This window comes from Chaetodon auriga, chromosome 17 (genome assembly GCF_051107435.1).
Source record: "Chaetodon auriga isolate fChaAug3 chromosome 17, fChaAug3.hap1, whole genome shotgun sequence".
NCBI lineage: Eukaryota > Metazoa > Chordata > Actinopteri > Chaetodontiformes > Chaetodontidae > Chaetodon > Chaetodon auriga.
The window spans coordinates 17,347,833-17,365,764 of NC_135090.1; the positions used below are offsets into that span (position 1 = coordinate 17,347,833).

General features: G+C 41.5%; 1 protein-coding gene across 1 annotated transcript in view; it reads right to left on the reverse strand.

Annotated features, from left to right (window-relative positions):
* osbpl10a (oxysterol binding protein-like 10a) overlaps positions 1-17,932 on the reverse strand; it is a 67,710-nt gene that overhangs the window by 41,115 nt on the left and 8,663 nt on the right. The window contains exons 2-4 of the mRNA XM_076755171.1: positions 15,948-16,123; positions 5,765-5,844; positions 2,872-2,937 (exon numbers count right to left, since the gene is read on the reverse strand). Of these exons, the coding sequence (XP_076611286.1) occupies positions 2,872-2,937; positions 5,765-5,844; positions 15,948-16,123 (322 nt within the window). The remainder of the gene's footprint in view (positions 1-2,871; positions 2,938-5,764; positions 5,845-15,947; positions 16,124-17,932) is intronic.

The window sequence follows — 17,932 nt, forward strand, 5'->3', positions numbered from 1 at the left end:
TGTGCTACAAAACCCAAAAGAAGAAGCCGTTTCTGTTGTCGTCGTCTTCCCAGATATTCCTGTAACGCTCTTCGTCTTCATAATCTTCACCTTCGGACAGCACAAAACAACACAAGAACAATTTCAACTTGCCCAAATGAAACAAATTCCTGCAGACCTCTCTCCATTTTTCTCTCAGGTGGCCACTCTTCTTCTTCTTCTTCTTCTTCTTCTTCTTCTTCTGTTTATTATAGCCATGTGCAACGTAGCTTACACTGCCGACTTCTGACGAAACTACGATTTACATTTTGCTTAAAAATCACTTGACTATAGATGGAAAGACGGCTACGGAAGAGAAGCCTTTTAAAGAAGCAAAGAAAATCGTATTCTGTCCATGTCACAAAAATATCTCCATTCAACCTGCATTTGGATTTATACCAGAGGTTGTTAGAAATGATAAGAAAGATGCTTGCTTCATTTTTTGTGTTCAGTTGTTCTCCACGGCCACTTATGCTCCTCATACGTGTAAATATATCCTAATTTTGCTGCCAACAAAATACATAAAATAACACAAAAACAATAATTTGTATTCGCTCAACACCATCTCATGTCTTTCTCTTAAATGGATAAAACTGAAACTCTGAAACTAGGACACCTAGTTAGTTAGACTTGGAAGCAGCGAACAAAGCAATAACCACCGTAAGCAGCTACCTGTGGTTGGAGGAAACAGGCTCTCACTGCAATGAACAAGGTCAAAATCTGCAACCAGACCTGATGGGAATCTACAGGAAGCTCCAGGCAGAGAGATAAGAGCATCTACTCATCCCTTTAAGGGTTATTGCTTTATTGAACGTGAGCTTTCTTACATTGACAATGTGGCTGCAGAAAAATGCATTCCTGTGGTTTTCTTGTGTAAAATGGATAAAATGATTCTGACTCTCCCTTTGAAGATGTTACGTACTGCTTAGCTCTACCAGATTACCAACAAGGGAGGAAAGAAAGACATACAAGGTACATCTGAGGAAACACAGCAGCCCTAGATTACCTCGAGGTCCATCATGTAGCTGTTGGAGTTTTCAACCACAGCACATGGAAATGAGATTCCGCAAAAAGCTGAATAATAATCATATAACTTCAGAGGCTCGTCACCTTAGAAGTGTTGCAGTCAACACATTTATCCAACATTTCCCGTCAAGTAGATCATCAGTGTGCAGGTGGCCATGAAATCTGTGTGAGAAGAGTCCAGCCATGGATGCCTATGGTGCAATTATGTCACAGCTGTCAGTGTCGGATTTCACCTGCTGATATCGTCACCAGGTGTATCGTATGAAATTGGACGATATCATGCTTTTAACCACAGTGTATTCCAGCCTGGTGTATTTCCCATAAACGTGGCCATTGTGGCTCTATGGGTTGTGCTAACTTGCCGCTCATCACATCTGTTGTAGAGTTTCGGGGAAATGTGGACTCATGCAAAGCGACATATATATCAGTGCAAGCTGCAGGGGCTTCCGACAGTTTTCCAAATAAACATCATATTTACATGAATCATTTCAAACCCTCGTTTCTGAGCTCAACAACCTCTGCCTATTTGACGTTACCTCGAGGGAGAAGGACTGAGTCAAAAAAGATGAATGTTGGCGAGAAACACTGGACTTCATCAGGCCGGCGAGTAGCTGCTGTGCTGTCATAACATTATCCTCGGTCCTAACTGTGGGAATGTGTTCATCATTACTAATTCCAGATCAAACATTAAAGTAGCCTGCTCCTTGTAGAATAAATAACTCTGGAAATAAAATGACTGTATGTGAAACTCGTACCTTTCCTAATTGTTATCCAGATCCTGCGCAGAAGATGTATAAATAATGACCAAACGGGCCAAAGTTTAATCCGCCTCTTGCATTTGCTTTTAATGCTAAAGCACATTTGCAGCCATCTCTTTCTTTTCTTTTTCGGTACACAAGACTACAGCGTCACACACACAACGCCGCTGTCAGTTTGATTGACAGCTGCTTCACCTGCTTCCCCAATGACATCTGAACTCGTGACAATCGTTTAAGACAAAAAAAAATCGTGTAGTCTGAAGCGGGCCTAACTCTGCTGATGTTCACAGCTGAAACACTGTGGTGTCTATGCTGAGGAGAAAACCAGCATACCAACATACTCTACCTCCTCAGCATCGAAATCAAAGCCTCCCAAAGCCAAGTTTGAAAAATATAGTCTCTGCATCTGTATCTATCCCCACTATAAAATATGTCTCACTCTTTTATTCCATTTCTTATGAAGACAGACCCCCCGTCCTTTTTTTTTTGTAATGAATAAATCCTGCTTTACCTTTTGTGCTAAAGAGGCTTGTTGTCAGAGATGCAGCCGAACCGCCACCGCTGGCTACCTCATCGCCAGAGTGGCTGCGATAACGATCTGAGAGGCAGACAGTGGAGCTCAGGAAAGGATTAGACCACAGTAGTGGGTACAGTAATAACAGCTGCTGCTGTGGCGATGCCCCGCAGCCAACGAACAGGAACAAAACACCCGCAGGACAGAAGGAAAAGGAGAGACAGACCACCGTCCCCCTTCCACTTTTCCTTGCTTATCCAATTTTCTCTCATCTTCTGATTGCTTTTCTCATCACGGCTGAGCAGAGTAATTGGACTTTCCCCTCGCTCCAGCTGTGCAGCAGTTTGAAGTGGTGAGCAGCTACATGTTGAATAAGCGAGCCGGCGATGAGGCAGCATAATGAGGCTGCAGTATTTTAATTGTTAAAAAGACACATGAAAGAGCGTCAGCATGGAAAGAAAGTGAGTGTTCATTGTCCTTTTTCAAAGTTTGAAGGTGAAACTCTGTTTGTGAGGAGCGTCTTTGGTGCTCAGGGATGAGTGTGTGGTGACTCACCAGCACGTCCTGGCCTCCTGCTCTTTCCACACTCAGGTGTTCATCAGAGCCCTTCAGCTTCCTCACCTGAAACCAAACACACATGCAGACAAATTAATGGAACATAACCTGAACAAATTAGTGAGGAAACATGACAAAAGCATAAGCATCCGTGCAAGGGGAAGACACTGAATGGCTTGATGGCTATGAAACTGACGTGAATCAAATGCTGTGATGCCTTCACAGTCAACAAGGCATGTGGGACATTTTGGACCAACTGGTTTGACAGTACTAATACACAGTGCAGAATTTATCACGTGTGCCGTACATTACAACAGAATCTAGTGGAAGCATCATTTATTCTGAGTCAGAATGTTCCAGCTCCTTCAGTCCTGGTCCATAGACTGGGAGTTTCCTCCAACTAGTCAACAAATACAGCCTTTAGTCATGGACACTCTGCATTTAGTCAGAATCAGCAGTTTTAAAGAAGCTAAATTTGTCTTGGCTTTCAAACATCCACAATTTGAAAATGAGATGCACAAATGAATAGAAACATCTTTCACCTTTTAACTTAACTTTCACCCAACTTAAAATTTGCCTCTATGACGGTGTCAGTAAAAATAAAGCTTTATAAGCTTCACAAAGCTTGGATTTATCCTTGGCCAGTTGTATTGAATTGCATTAGATTGAGAGGATGTTTCTAATAAACTGGTAACTCCGCTGCTTAAATATACACCAGTCACACAATGGACTTCAGAAGTTAGAAACTCAGCTTAAAACATAATACCAGCATCCCAACATCAGCTCGTTCATTCAGAGCTGCAGCGACGACCAACAACAAATATGCCTTCACGGCTTCCGTGCACAAAATCAACTTAATACCAAAAGTTTGCCAAAGAGATAATAAAGTTTGGATTATTCTTCTACTTCGTGTACTACTGATTTGCACACTGTCACAACCTGCAGTGGCGCACCGGACGGAGCTCTATAACAAGCCTCATTCTCTACTGGATCAGGCGGATGGGGATGTGCCCCACCGAGATACAGACAGCACACACAAATACACCGAATAATCCCTTGAAGGCCTCACTAAACCTCCCAAAATGCACATGCCAAAATATTAATCCATGAAACCCATATTAAAAAAGACTGGTTGTGGATAAAGTTAGTAACTTCTGCAGCCCATGCAGTAATCTCTCAGAATTAGCCCAGAGGGATATGAAGAGGACGGTGAAACCAGGGACATTTAGTGACACTCTCATCCTCAAATAAAGCAGCAGGAGCGTGCTACCACATTTCCCTAAGTCGCTTCTGTCAATGGAAGAGCTAAAAATACTCTTGAATTAGACAAGCAAGAGAAGTTACACATGACACGAGGAAGCTGAGCTCTGCAAACGGTGTCCGTCTCAGATTTTCACATCCTTTACACTTTCTAAACGCAGCATCTCTCTATGTTACACGCATGTGTGCTCGCTGTTGTTGCATCTTTTTTTGTATCCTTTCTCACTTTTTGACTATGTTTACTTATTAAATGTTTTTAATTGTTGCTTTTCATCATTTCCTATTCATCCTTCATCATATTAAAAATTTCCTTACTTTTTTTTAACTTATTTTCACTTTCAGACACACATGGACAGATTTAATTAGGAAGCATTACTTGCCTGCAGAGACACGGCATTTACTTGGATGACATTTAAGGTCTGCAACTGTGGATTTGTTCACTCCGTTTGTGGCGAGACAGCGAAGGGAGTCAGAAAACGAAAGAAACCTCACACATGAACGAAAATGATGATGCATGTAGTGTATCGAGACCAGACCTCCCCAACTGAGTTGACTCAAAACTGTTCAAGCGTTCAAGTTAAAATATTTAAAAAGTCTTTGACCATCTGTTTCCATCTGTTTCACCCTAGGAAAAGTTCATTCAAGTACCCCAGAATACCTGTGGTCCTTTGCACCAGCTACACATAAGTTCTCTCTTAAGTTAGGATGCCACATTAAATGATATGTTGAAATTAGCTCGTTTGATACTGTTGATGTTTGGTTGCACCACACAGACCTAAGATTCATCTCAACTACTGTCAAGTCCAAACAAACCAAAATATTGTTTTCTATTTTGGTATACTTGCTTGCTGACACTATAACAGTAGATTCTAATGTCAGTCAAGTTACCAGCTTTGCTATCCCTATAACATAGTGTTAGAAGTTACGTTCAACCACAGGCTACGTTTGAATTTATGTACAACTGGTACAACCCAGCGCTGGTCACTGGTAAATGCAATGCCCAACATTAGCTTTCTGACATTTGACATTGAAGACACAGCATCTGCTTTTATTATGTTACTGCTGTTTGGCAAATGTCCACAATTAAGCTACAAAGTTTGATCCACAATCATTAGCTGAATTAAAAAAAAAATCTTGCAGCAGCTTTAAAACTCTGGAGGGAATGTTAAGTGGGACTCAGGGGAGATGATGCCATTTAAAATGAAAATGGCACAGAAAAAAAAAAATCTGTCACCTTTAGAGTCACTAAAAAAGACAGCAGACTATAAGCAGAACAGGAAGTAAGACAGGGCCAGGACTTGTCCAGACTGTACAGAGGGTCTTCACCTGGTGAAGGATCTGCTCCTGTGCACAGACGGGCAAACTGTTGAACTCATGACCCTGACCTGAGTTTACTCAAATGGGAAACTGTCGCATTTATAAACACACACACACACACACACACACACACACACACACACACACACACACACAACAGGACTCTCCAAGGAAATGTCAAGGCTTTCCGCTCACTTCTCTTCCTGCAGGAACATACGCCAAGAGCTTGGACCGGGGTCATGTTTACAACTCACTTACTGTATGTGTGTGTGTGTATGTGTGTATGTGTGTGTGTGTGTGTGTGTGGGTGTGTTACCTTGGCACTGCTGTCGGAGTGACGTCTGGCACACGCTTGGAGCTGACTCATCCAGAACTGCTGCTCCTTGGCGTCGGAGGCTACAAAGACACACAGAACAGGAACACATTGATAAAATGAGAGGCCTTAACTTCCTTTACACACAAGATGTTGAGAATCACAGATAAATCCTTACATGAGTTCACAGCCTGGTCAATATGCAGTTAGAAGAAAGCCATCTGCCTTAAAGTGTCTCCACATCCACCGATGGTTAACATTCAGTTCTTGTACTGTGGCTTCTATTTCCACAGACGAACTTTTAAATTATTAAAGCACTAAACATCGTCAGAGGAGCGAGACGCCTGTACTCATTAGAGTTTACAATTTGAACCTCTTTTCTTAAGAAGCATTCAATAAATAAAACAATAAAATACAAGGAAGCACTGAATCACTACAATTTCTGAAGTCACTGAGGTCATGTCCTCGATATGATTACACAAAATATGGGAGCTTCAGTGGACTGTGAGGAGTTATATGGGTAATATATGAACATGGGTATTTAATTGGCTGATTCCAGGATGAATCTTAGACTTTAAATATTAAATATGTGACTATTTTTAGCCAACAAAATAAAGAAATTAATCATAAATTCGCTGCTCCAGCCCCAGAAGTCTGTTCTTGGCAGAAAAGGCTTTGAAAGATAATTAAGACGTTAATGTTCGCTAATGTAACAGTTAAAAACAGGAGGGTGGGATGACTCAGGAAGACCTGGACTCAGGCAGGTTTATTTTCATTGCTTATTCTTTTGTTCATTTTTTTTAAATTAATCAATTAATTGTTTCCTTACTTGGTTCTTGTTTTTAGGCTATAAAATGTCACAAAAATGTAATAAAATAAAATAAAATCCAGAGGTGATGTCTTCAAAAGTCTAGATTTGTCTGATCAACCTAAAGATATTCAGTTCACATTTGTTGAATCCTCCTGTAAATATTCTTAGCTCCAACAGCTTAAGATCAGGTTCAACCAGTCTGAACCGACACAGCAAACACAGTGTACTGCGAGGAGAAGTGGCGCGATAGGAGGCAGAGACACAAACTCACACACGCTGTAACATATCGCAAGCAGGGCAGGTGGTGGGCGCATGAGGTTTCAAGAGCGGCTTTAGCCAACAGCCGCTGTGGATGCTAAAGCTGCATTTTCCTGTAATTTCAAGTTTAAAACAAGGCTTCACAAAGACAGACATAGGCCCACAAGGCACAAAAAGAACCTGACAGCATCAGATATATGCACATTAAACATGTTAAAGGAAGAGTTCAGCAATTTGTTTAACATGTCTGTTTGTTCTGTTGCAGGGAGTTAGATTGACACCACTTTCATATCTGTTGAAGACCAAAACCAGCAGCTGTACAGATTCTAAAAATACTATTGCCAATATTCTTGCCATATGTTGAATTGCACTTGAGAAATGCTGTTGCAAGTCTATGTATATGTAAAACACGTACACTTTATAAAAATACTGTTGCCAATATAGATAATACAGTGTTTGTACTATTGCACAGCTGAAAAAAAAAATAAAAAAAAATACAACAAATTAAAAATTGCACAAGATGTAATGGTGTTGCACCAGATGCAGTGGATGATGTGAGCATAGAAAGCAAGAAAGAGAAAAAGCAAATTTCCCAAAATGTTGAACCGTCACACAAAATGATCAGAGAACCAGCACAACCATGACAGAGCCTGTTTTAAGGTGGAATGAATGAGTGTTTTTGATTTAACTTGTGACTGCTGCCTTAAGGCTAGAAGTAAAGGAAACCGCTAACACTTGGATGAGGGGTGATGAAGGCTGCATATGACTGAGGCATCAGTGAGGACGACCTGCTCGGTGATCTCATTTGTAGCCAAATGATTATTCAACTTGCCGACTGTTCACCCGACCATTTGATCCTGTTACCTTCTGAATGAAGTCCTCGGGGCTGATTTCACATCTGAACCTCTTCATTTTCTTCTAAATTGAACATTCAGTATTCGAGAAACAACAGCAGTTCATTTGGCCGGTTTGGAGCAGCACAGGAAGCAGCTTGATACTCTCTGCGTGCTTGTGGTTTTCCCTTTGGCACGGAGACAATACGCCCTGTTATCTAAACACAAATAGCCAGTTGAAGCCCAGACTTGCTGACTAACACATCGAGCTGCAGCCCTTCCAGTTGAAGGAGACACCGACTGTCTGCTTGTGCTGACCCACTCCAGGTCAAACTCGAAAAGAATATCCTTCTGATCCCATTTCACTGACTAATTATTACAGAACAATGTCTTTGATAGGTCTGATGATGCTGACTTTAGTCTGTAGGTCAATCCTAACTGAAGCACCAACAGAAGACTGCACCTGCTCATTCTGTGCAATTAAACTAATAAAAAAAAATCTTCAAACCATAAAAACTCACCTAAAACAAAGATCCTTCTCAGTAACAAAAGGCAAAGTGTGTGTCAGCACACCTGCACACAGCCTCATTTAAAGGTGTGCTTCAGTCTGTGTTATCAATGGTAGGTCGACTGCCAAGGTCTTGTATGTACACCACTGCAAATACACCCATCCACTAAAATAAGTCACCGACAATAGTTTCGGGTAATATATCATTGTGAAGTCTGTGCAGATGCAAGCTTCACCAGAGGGTCCATCAGGGGCTCATGACAGCACTTCAGAGCAGCCTTGCAGAACAAAAAAAAAAAACAGGACTGGGACTTCCTGCGTCTTTACGGACCCTCGCATGAACGTACACACTAGACCCAGAAGAATGAGGCTGGAAACTAGGAAAACATCACTTATTTCCAGATCATGACTTAAAAATGCTTCAGGTCTGCCAAACATCGGGCTTCATTCAGATCTAAACAAGGGTGTAATTAGCACTTATCACAGCAATTAAGCTTTAGAGTAGTCGTGAGTGATTTCAGGATTTATTTTGGCCTGCTTCTCAGACAACATACAGGCTGTCGTCTCCTCTCGGTGGAGGTTATTATGGCTGTATGCAGCCTGTGAGGCCGCCTGCAGACACTGCTCAGGACTGTGAGTCAAGCCCCCTTCGCATTCTGGGGTGCTCTGATTTACAGATATAGAGATAGTGTAGTAAAGGGCTGAGCTCTTTGGTCTAAGGATGGAAATTCATGCACATTATCTTAAAGGTTAATCCTGTGTTGTCATGTTACGTGTTGTCATGTGTCGTCTTTTAAAACAAAACTCCACACATTCCTTTTTTAGCTGCATCTTACAGTAGTCTGATTTGCCCGATAATTATTACTTTTATTTTATATGATATATATGTACAGTATATATATGTATACTTCGACTATTATGGAAAACATGATGACCAACTTGATCATTAATTGTGAGATTAGTGAGTGCTGAGCAAACCAACAACCTTGGATCCAAACTTCTGCATTGCAGTGTTTTAAATGTCAGGTTTGAAGCCAATTCAAAAAGCATATTTTTCACAAACTGCTCACCTCTGAATCACGCAGCATAGCTAAAACAAAAAACCCTCTCATATACTGTTTGTGTTCGCCTGCACACTGGACTGTCGAGCCTTTTGTGGAAGGCAGGAAACAAAGAAGAGCGAAGTCCTCGGTACGCTCGAGTGAATGAAACACGACATTTATGTACAGCGGTGGATGGTGGGCGTGTAAAGTGCAGGACTGTGACATCAGAGTCCAGGCTTCACCTCCAGACTGTGGTTAGATTTAGGCAACAAAACACACTTAGGTCAAGTTTGGGAAATATCCTGATTACAGCTGACTTCTTCTGCATTGAAACAGACCGCGAACCAAACGCTGCCAGCGCCTAAACCGAGCCATAAAGAACTTGAAGAATGCTGCAGTCACGACGAGTAGGTGAAATACAATGTCAGTCAACCTAAATTCAGTAACAGCGTTTTTGTGGCTTGCAGGTACTTTAATTAACAACACTTCCCCATTATGTTAATAGCAAATGTAATTTGGTTTATTACATTTCCTTCTAAATGTATTTGCGGTTGCAAATTAGTTCTACGTAAATGTGATTACTGGGTCACTTTTTGCATGAGTACAAGTCCATTAACGCTTTTGAGGTGAGACTGTCTGAAAGCGCGTGACTTCATCCTCAGAATTTTTAGTCTCATGTCGTATGAAGTGGTTCGTTTGAAGCCTACTGAACCTTTTAATCCACTACTGTTTGAAAGACGCCTGAATTAAACTCCACTCTGCGTGTCATCAAAGTATTTTCAGTATCTCCTCTCCCGATTCTCATCCGGAGAAAAGCTTTAAACGCGTAAACGAATGCAGCACTCTCCCCATTAGCGGCTGGATAATGAGGAGGGATAGCTTCATTAGATTTGGGTTGCAGGAGTTGCATCACCACCAGAATGAGACTTTTAAATCTTCTGTTCGGTGTAAACTGTTTTTTTTTTTTTTTTGGCACGCTGATGGAAGACATTTCAAAGCGTGGAGCATTCAATTTGCACTTGTCACTCACTGCCGACATCCTCCGCAGTCATGAGAACACCTTGAATGAGGAGGGAACTCTGGGAAAATGAGACGTTTCGAGAAAGTCTTGACGAGCGCAGCATTTGAGTCGTGCTGGGGGAGTGGCTGCTCACCTCTCTGGAGAGAACAGGGTATTCATATGAAAACACCTGTGCAAAGCTGCCTCTCTCCAAAAATACCAAGTATCAACCTTCCCACTTATTTCTTGTTGTCATCGTCCACAGAAATCACTCACTCTAAAGGGGCCACTTAGCCGAAGAGTGAGCAGGCGCCTAAATCAGATATTTTTCTCTGATGCGCACAAGCCTCGCTGCGATTAAAAATAATTAGTTGTCAGTGCTGCGCAGAGCGTCCTCCGTATGCGGCTATGCTAATATGCACCTGCTCGTACGGTGACGCAAGAGATAACCACACTACTTAGCTGAGAGCAGGACGTGCTGTTCTCATTCAGGGAGAATACTATGATACTGATGAAAATTTCAACGCTGGTTTTGTGTCACAAGGGCTGCAGACTTGGAGGTGACACGTTGACAGCTCTATTCATTTGATGAATGCGCGAGGTTTGCGCTGGAAACCGGGGGGACCAACAACGAAATGAGAAGCTGGTCCGTCTGCCCATTTAAAATGAGCAATAATAGACACGCGTCCCGGCCTGTGTATCCTATTTAAATGTCAATATCCATCCCAGAGAGACGGTGAGCAATATCCGCACACTACTGAGTCAGAGAGCTCCTTTCCAGTCAATCATAGCATGGCCATCATCGTCTAATTACACCCATTTTAATTACAGCATTGAGAAAGATGTTATTGGTTAAGATAATGGTGCGTCTGAGGATTAATGCTTGGACCAGCAGTTTGATTTGATTAAAGTGCTGAGAGATATTATGAGCGAGGCACTTTAAACATATACTTCAAGAAAATGGACAGGCTGACATGGACTGGAGAGGCTGGAAGAGTGGCCCAGCAATTACAGCAACCAGCCTTTCCTCATTAAAACGACACAATGGCCCCCCTAATTATTCATACTGAATCAGCAACGTGAAATTATACACTAGGAGAAAATGTGTTGTAATTTCAGCTTTAACTTTATGTTTAATTGGCTTTTAATAGCTTTTATTCACTCATGGTGCACACTGCTGCACCTCACATTTGTTGTGCAGAGCAGTTCATTTGAATCTTTTATGCAGTCTGGCAAAGGGGACTTGAATGTCATGTTTAAGCAGAGTGAGTGTTTACTTTAGTGGTGTTGAACCACATGAAAAGAAAACTACACAAAAGTCTCAAAAGACCATGTGTGGAAGTGAACTGTGGCCACTGACTTGATAAATGTCAAAATGAGAGAAGAGCAGGCAAAGAGGAGACTCTGTTTCTCCTATTATTTGTCCTTAGAAATAAGAGTGCTAAAGTAAAAATCTACTCCAGGAAAGGTATGAAGTGGATCATTGAAAATGTATTCAGAGAAAAGTCACTTTTAAGAGCGCGTGATTCTTTGTTCCAGTTCACAATTTGTTCCAGTTTAAATGGAGTAAGGCACAGCACTAAACAGCTTTTTTCGACAAGTACGATCAAAAAGTATGCTTTTACATTAAAAAGGGAAATGGAAACGTGACATTTTGGGAAATAAGCTTTTTAGCTTTCCTTCTGAGAGTTAGATGAGAAGATTGATACTACTCTCAGGTCCGTACGCTACGGGTTCATTTATCACCAGCTGACAGTTAGCTTAGCTTAGAATAAAAATTACAACAACAACTACTACATGTGCCCGATTTTGTGTAGATTAAACAAAAGAGACATGACATGCTAACTTAGGTGCTGGTACTGGTAGAAACCATTAGTTTTACTTTGCTAGCTATGCTAACTGTTTCTACACTAACCTTCTACTGGCTGTTGCTCTATATTTAGTATAGCCAAACCAAAATGCAAATTTATTCTTTTAATCACAGTAAATGGATGCTCTGGTGTTTCCTCTATGTAGATTGCTGGAAAAACAAGAACTATTACCCTCTTCTGAGTCAACTACAGCTCTACACCGAACAATAATAATGATAATAATGATTTTAATCTGCAGACAGACGAGCAAGACAATAAACGCCGCGCTGTTCACTCACTGAAAGTCACTCTGGATAATCACATCAACTGAAAATGTCAAGTTAGTGAAAAGCTAACGGGGGATCATCACGGGAAACAATAAAAATAGTCTGCTGCTGCAAATAGTAGACATGTTTTGGCAGATTTGTAGTGAGGTGTGATCTTGGCAGACTTATAAAAATCAATTGCAATGACAGGCATCAAACGACTGCAAAATTATTGTAATTATTATGATGCACAAAAAAGACTGTGTCAGGAATCCTAATCAGCCAGTTTGAAACACAACGTGACATTTCATTGGCTGACTGTCTCATTGTGACATTGTTTGATAAATTGCTTAATTTGCCGTCTGAGCATTCAGACATGATTAAATCCCCACTGTTCTTCACCTTTGCTCAGCAGCAAAACACGAGGCACAACAGCCTCCCTCTGCGCGATAATGAAATACTCCCTTTACATCACTCTGCTTTAGCTAATAATACCGTGATCCTCAGACTGATTTAAGGCTCTGTTAGATGTCACATGTTAAGTCCCAAGATGGATCAAATGAGACATTCTTGCATTATGGAGAAACATTATGAAGAGTTGTGATCAATTGTTGCACAGAAGAAGCCTCATAAATTGCTGTATTATAATGCACCAACCCAATAAGAGCCTGCAAGTTCCTTGTGAGATCTGATACTTTTTGATAAATATTGTTATAACTATAATTTCCAATATCAACGATGAACCTTTAGAGGCCAATAAAGAATGTTTCACATCTACCTTGACTACAAAGAGCACTGTCTTTTTCTGCACCTTTCATTAATCATTAGTTCTAGTGTCTTTCCAGGAGAATTACCTGTAATTAAAAGCAGCTAAACTATTTTTTTCCCACCAGAAAACGCGGTGGTGTTGGGGACGTTTTAAGCCCTGAGTCTTTCCTAAAAGCTGCATACAGCACTAACAACCTCCACCATTCATGCAGGGCCTCTTTTATATATCGCCTGAGAGGCAAAATCCAGGACAAAAAAAAAGTCTGAAACTCACTGGTAACTGGTTGTGAAGCTGAAGCTCTGTGAGTGCACGGTATGACTGACTCTGATGGGCTTTTAAACATTTTGATCGACTCAGAGATTTTCCCATCTGGATTTTGGCAGTTGGACGGTAAGAGGACATGACAGAGTGTCTTCTTAAGCAGCAAAGCAATATGTTCAAAACCCTCTTGGGAAAAGGTATCGACCTGAGAACAAAGGTGGCATTTAAAGCTTTAGACACACCATCGGTGATATGATACGCAATTTATATAAGACTCCCAACTGAACCTTCAAGTTACTCTTTTTCATCCCCAGGTTTGGACTTTCAGGGATTCCCATGGTAACCAATACCAGATCTGAAGGGTACCGGCTAATCTTAATCACAGACTGTTGAGGGACTTTGAACCCTGTTGTTTGAGCAAATTGAAGTTTTGGAGTACAAATGCTGCAATTAATTTCAGGGTAAGAATATCTAAAGAGCTGTTTTGTTGTTGGGTCATTGGGGGGTTGTGCGCCAGTCAAACCTAAAAACAGGGTTTGTCTGGCTGAGCTGCATCAAAAGATCACTTTTCTCTCTCAATGACTTCCTTGATTATTCTCGACTCACTGAGGCACTGGAAATGGAAATACCTCTGCCTGTGAGCTACTCAGCCCCACTTCTTCGTCTCTGTGTGATCATTGTTTCCTTTTAGCTCAACACACATGGATCACCGAGTTATTCGGGGAATATAGGCCAAGTTATTCTGATATCCTCCCCCTCGAGAGCGTAAGGGGACATTCCAGCGGCTCAAGTGGAGCAACAGTGAAAAGGAGTTTCTCCCGCTTCAGTGGATACAGGTCACTGAAAGCAAAGGCCTTCAACACAGTGACCGGCTACAGGCTCTCTGTCTAGCACTGGGTCTTAAAGCCATATTTCAGTTACATTTGCTTTACACGATGTTCTTACAGAACTGTGCATTGATGTGGGAGACATTTTCAACTTGATGCAGGAAAATCAAGCAAATAACATTCACTCCTACATTAGATACTTGCAAAGTCTTGACAAGACTAGATCACAGATTATTTGAAGAACAGTTGTAACTCAGCACACCACTGACTGCTCCCCTGTGTATAGTCCCCGTGTGCAGTGTTTGCAGCATAACTTTCTTAATTTAGTTTGTCTCTGCTGTTTTGTTTTTGTATAAACAGCACGTGTACAGTGTAAACAAGTCTGCACTATCTTGAAATGGCAAGACTATGTTCCCTTGAACCCAATTAAAATGACAATAGAACTGAACATAATTGAATTTGCATGATAAATTACTTAAATGATTAGTCATGATTACAACTGTTGATTACGTGATCAGCTATTCTTTTTGGCATGAACTGAAGTAAAAAACACTTAAACGACTTGTAAATCTGTTAGAATTCAATCTCAAATATGTAAAGTGACATCAAATTACTCTACACACAAAAGGAAGAGCTTGATTTTAAAGGTAACAGATCTTTTCTGATCAATAACAGAGCAGAACAGTATCTAGTGCAGTTAAATGTGTGCAATTTATAAAGCTTCCCTACAGGTTTACACCTACATTTACTGACTTTTTGGCCACTTAAGGGTAGTGAAACAAGCAGTAAACACAACATTGACACATTATCACTTTATAAAGATGATGCAGCACACTTTTTGGCAAACAGCTGCATTTTTACACAACCAGCAGTCACACAGCAACATTACCATTGATTTAGAGTCATTATTCTGGCCTTCTGATGAATGTAAGTCCAATATTCACTCTCTATCTCTGTTTCTGGTCTCCACCAACTCCAGAGGGAAATATCTGGCTCTTTAGCTGCTAAATGCTCCACTATGTTCCCAAGCTCGTCACTAACTGTGTCCGTCTGTATTTAAGTGCTGGGCAAGTAGCGTGCAGTGGGTTTATCAGAGTTTTTTCACTGAAAACAGCTTCCTGCCACAACGGAAAGAAGCATAAAGTTGCTGGCCGTAAAACCAAACCAATGAGCTTAAAAACGCTAAAATGCTTCATAGACCTGAGGGGAGCTGCAGAGCCTGTAACAATCACTGGCAAACAGCTGCATTTTTACACATTCAACAGTCCCGCAGCAACATGATCGTTAATTTGGAGTCGTATTTCTGGCCACCTGATGAATATTCACTCTCTTTTTATCTCTGTTTTTGGTCTCCTGCAACTCCTGAGGGAAACATCTGGCTCTTCAGCTGCTAAAAGCTTTACTATGCTCACCAGCTCGTCACTGTGTGACTGTGTCTGTCTGCCATTTAGTAATAATTCCTTGTTGGATTATCACAACGAGTGACGTCTTTCACATGGCACAAAGTCATCTGATCCACTGTCCGTCTAAAAATATTGATTGGAGCAGCTTAAAGAGTAAAACGCTGCAGCTTTAATTCTCTCAAGAGCTTTCCATTACCAGCTGTCCAGTGCATTCACAAATACTGGACGGAAAAACTTCATTCATAACACCCCCAGTATGTACACTGCACACCAAGTGACTCCAACATAAAACACACACTCAACTCTGTGTTTGTACTTTGCCATATACGGACAGCCTGAGGCCGGCGAGGGTCGTACCTCTGAGTTTGTACAGCTCTCCGTTGACAGAGTTTACAATGAACATGTGCGGAGCCTCCTCGCTCGGGGTTACCGAGGCACCGATCAGGGGCAGGGACCCACGGGGCTTCTGGCTCTTCCCCTGCTCGTTGACAAAGTAGTGCAGCTGTCCCAACTCTGGATCTAACACAAAGTACCTGCATGGGAGGAAAACAAAGACAGAAAGAGGGAAGTTAGGAAAGTAATAGGCCAGAGAGAAATAAAGGGAGAGGGAAATACAGGAAGCATTCTCATCATTTTGTTTTATGTTCTCATTACTGCAGCTTGTTTACTGATAAAACTTTTCTTATATTCCTGTTGCACAAACTTTTCAGGCTTTGGGAGATAGCAAGAAAGTGAGTAGGAGGGTTATGAATGAGTGTGAGATGAGAGCTGCCGTAAAACACACACAGCACTCTTAAATTTCTCACCTCCCATGCAACGACGCCTGCAGGATGTTATTTACCACAGCTCTCCTCATGCAAGATTCGTTAAAAATACCCCTCCGCTCACATTAAGGCCTGCTTTCGCCAGCATCGAGCCGGCAGCTCAATTCCAAATTACTCAAGGTGGCGATTAGAACGGTCATCTTGAGCAGAACCCACAGCTCGAGGCGTGGAAATTAAACCCCACATTTTCCCCTTTGTGATTAATGAATCACATTCAATCACTGCATAATTAAATCTCTGCCTCGCTCATCGCTGGCTGGAAGACTCAAACACAGCCAGACACATAACCCAAGACTCTGAGAGGCAGACACATTTCATTTCCTGTAGCCAGAGAGGACTGTGTATGACATTCAAGAAACCAGCCCGTCTGCCCCGCTTAACGCTTTGTTCTGGTTCTGCAGTTCAATACAGGCCAGAGTGGCACTGGGTGGCTTTGGCTGACCTTTCCATGTTTGTGCGCAGTGGCCAAACAGCAGCTGTCTTTGTCCTGTCTTCTGGTTCAGCACGGCCCTGCATCGCCCTCTTTTCCCAGAGATTCCCCGTGTTCACAATCAATGTCCTCTTTCCACCCGCGATTACAGAAGCTGCAGTATTGATCAGGCCTTTGTCGAGCAGCATCGCTCTCAGCTCACACACAGCGTCTGCTTCTTCCTGCGGCCACATCATGGCTGAATGTGACGGCTGAGCGCCACACTGGAGCGGTCACCTGTCGGCTGCAGCATCTCACAGATGTGCTGTTTATTAATAGGTGTCTCGTAGATTTCAAACAGCAGTCTGCCCTCATGCTGTCGCTGACATGGTATCAATGTCTGCCACTTCCTTCTTTCATCTGTAACACCACATCAACAGACTAAAGCCAAATGTGACGTCTTCAAATGGCTGGTTTTATCCGACCAGCAGTTCAAACCCAAAGATTACAACTTTAGACAAAGACAAGCAACAAATCTGCACAATTGAATGTCTGGGTTTTAAACAATTATCAAATATTTGCAGATTGATATTCCACCCACTGACTAATTAATTAATTGGCTAATCATGTCAGATCTACTGTCTGTAGACACATCCTATTTTTGTGTCCAATTCATTCATGGTTAGACATATCTAGGACAGCAACTAAGAAATATTTTCATCACCAATTGATCTGCTGATTTTTTTGATTGTTCTGTTAATATTTAGTCTATAAAAAGGTCAAAAGACAATGACAACATTTGCATTTTCCCAGAGCCCAAGGTGACATCTTCAAGTTCTTGTTTTGTCCAACTGACCACGAAAAACCCAAATGCATTAAATTTATAAAGCTAGAAAACAGAGAAAAGCACACACTCACATTTGAGGAGCTGGTAGCAGCAAAAGTTTTAACCTTATTATCAGGTATGATCCAAACATGACTATTCCACAGTAAATACAGTTTCTTTGAGAATGATAATATAAAAATGTGCAATTTCTGTTATCAGTTCCATTAATTCATTCATAGCTATTGGGTACAGATGTCCACAGTGCCTTCAGGATAAATCTCAG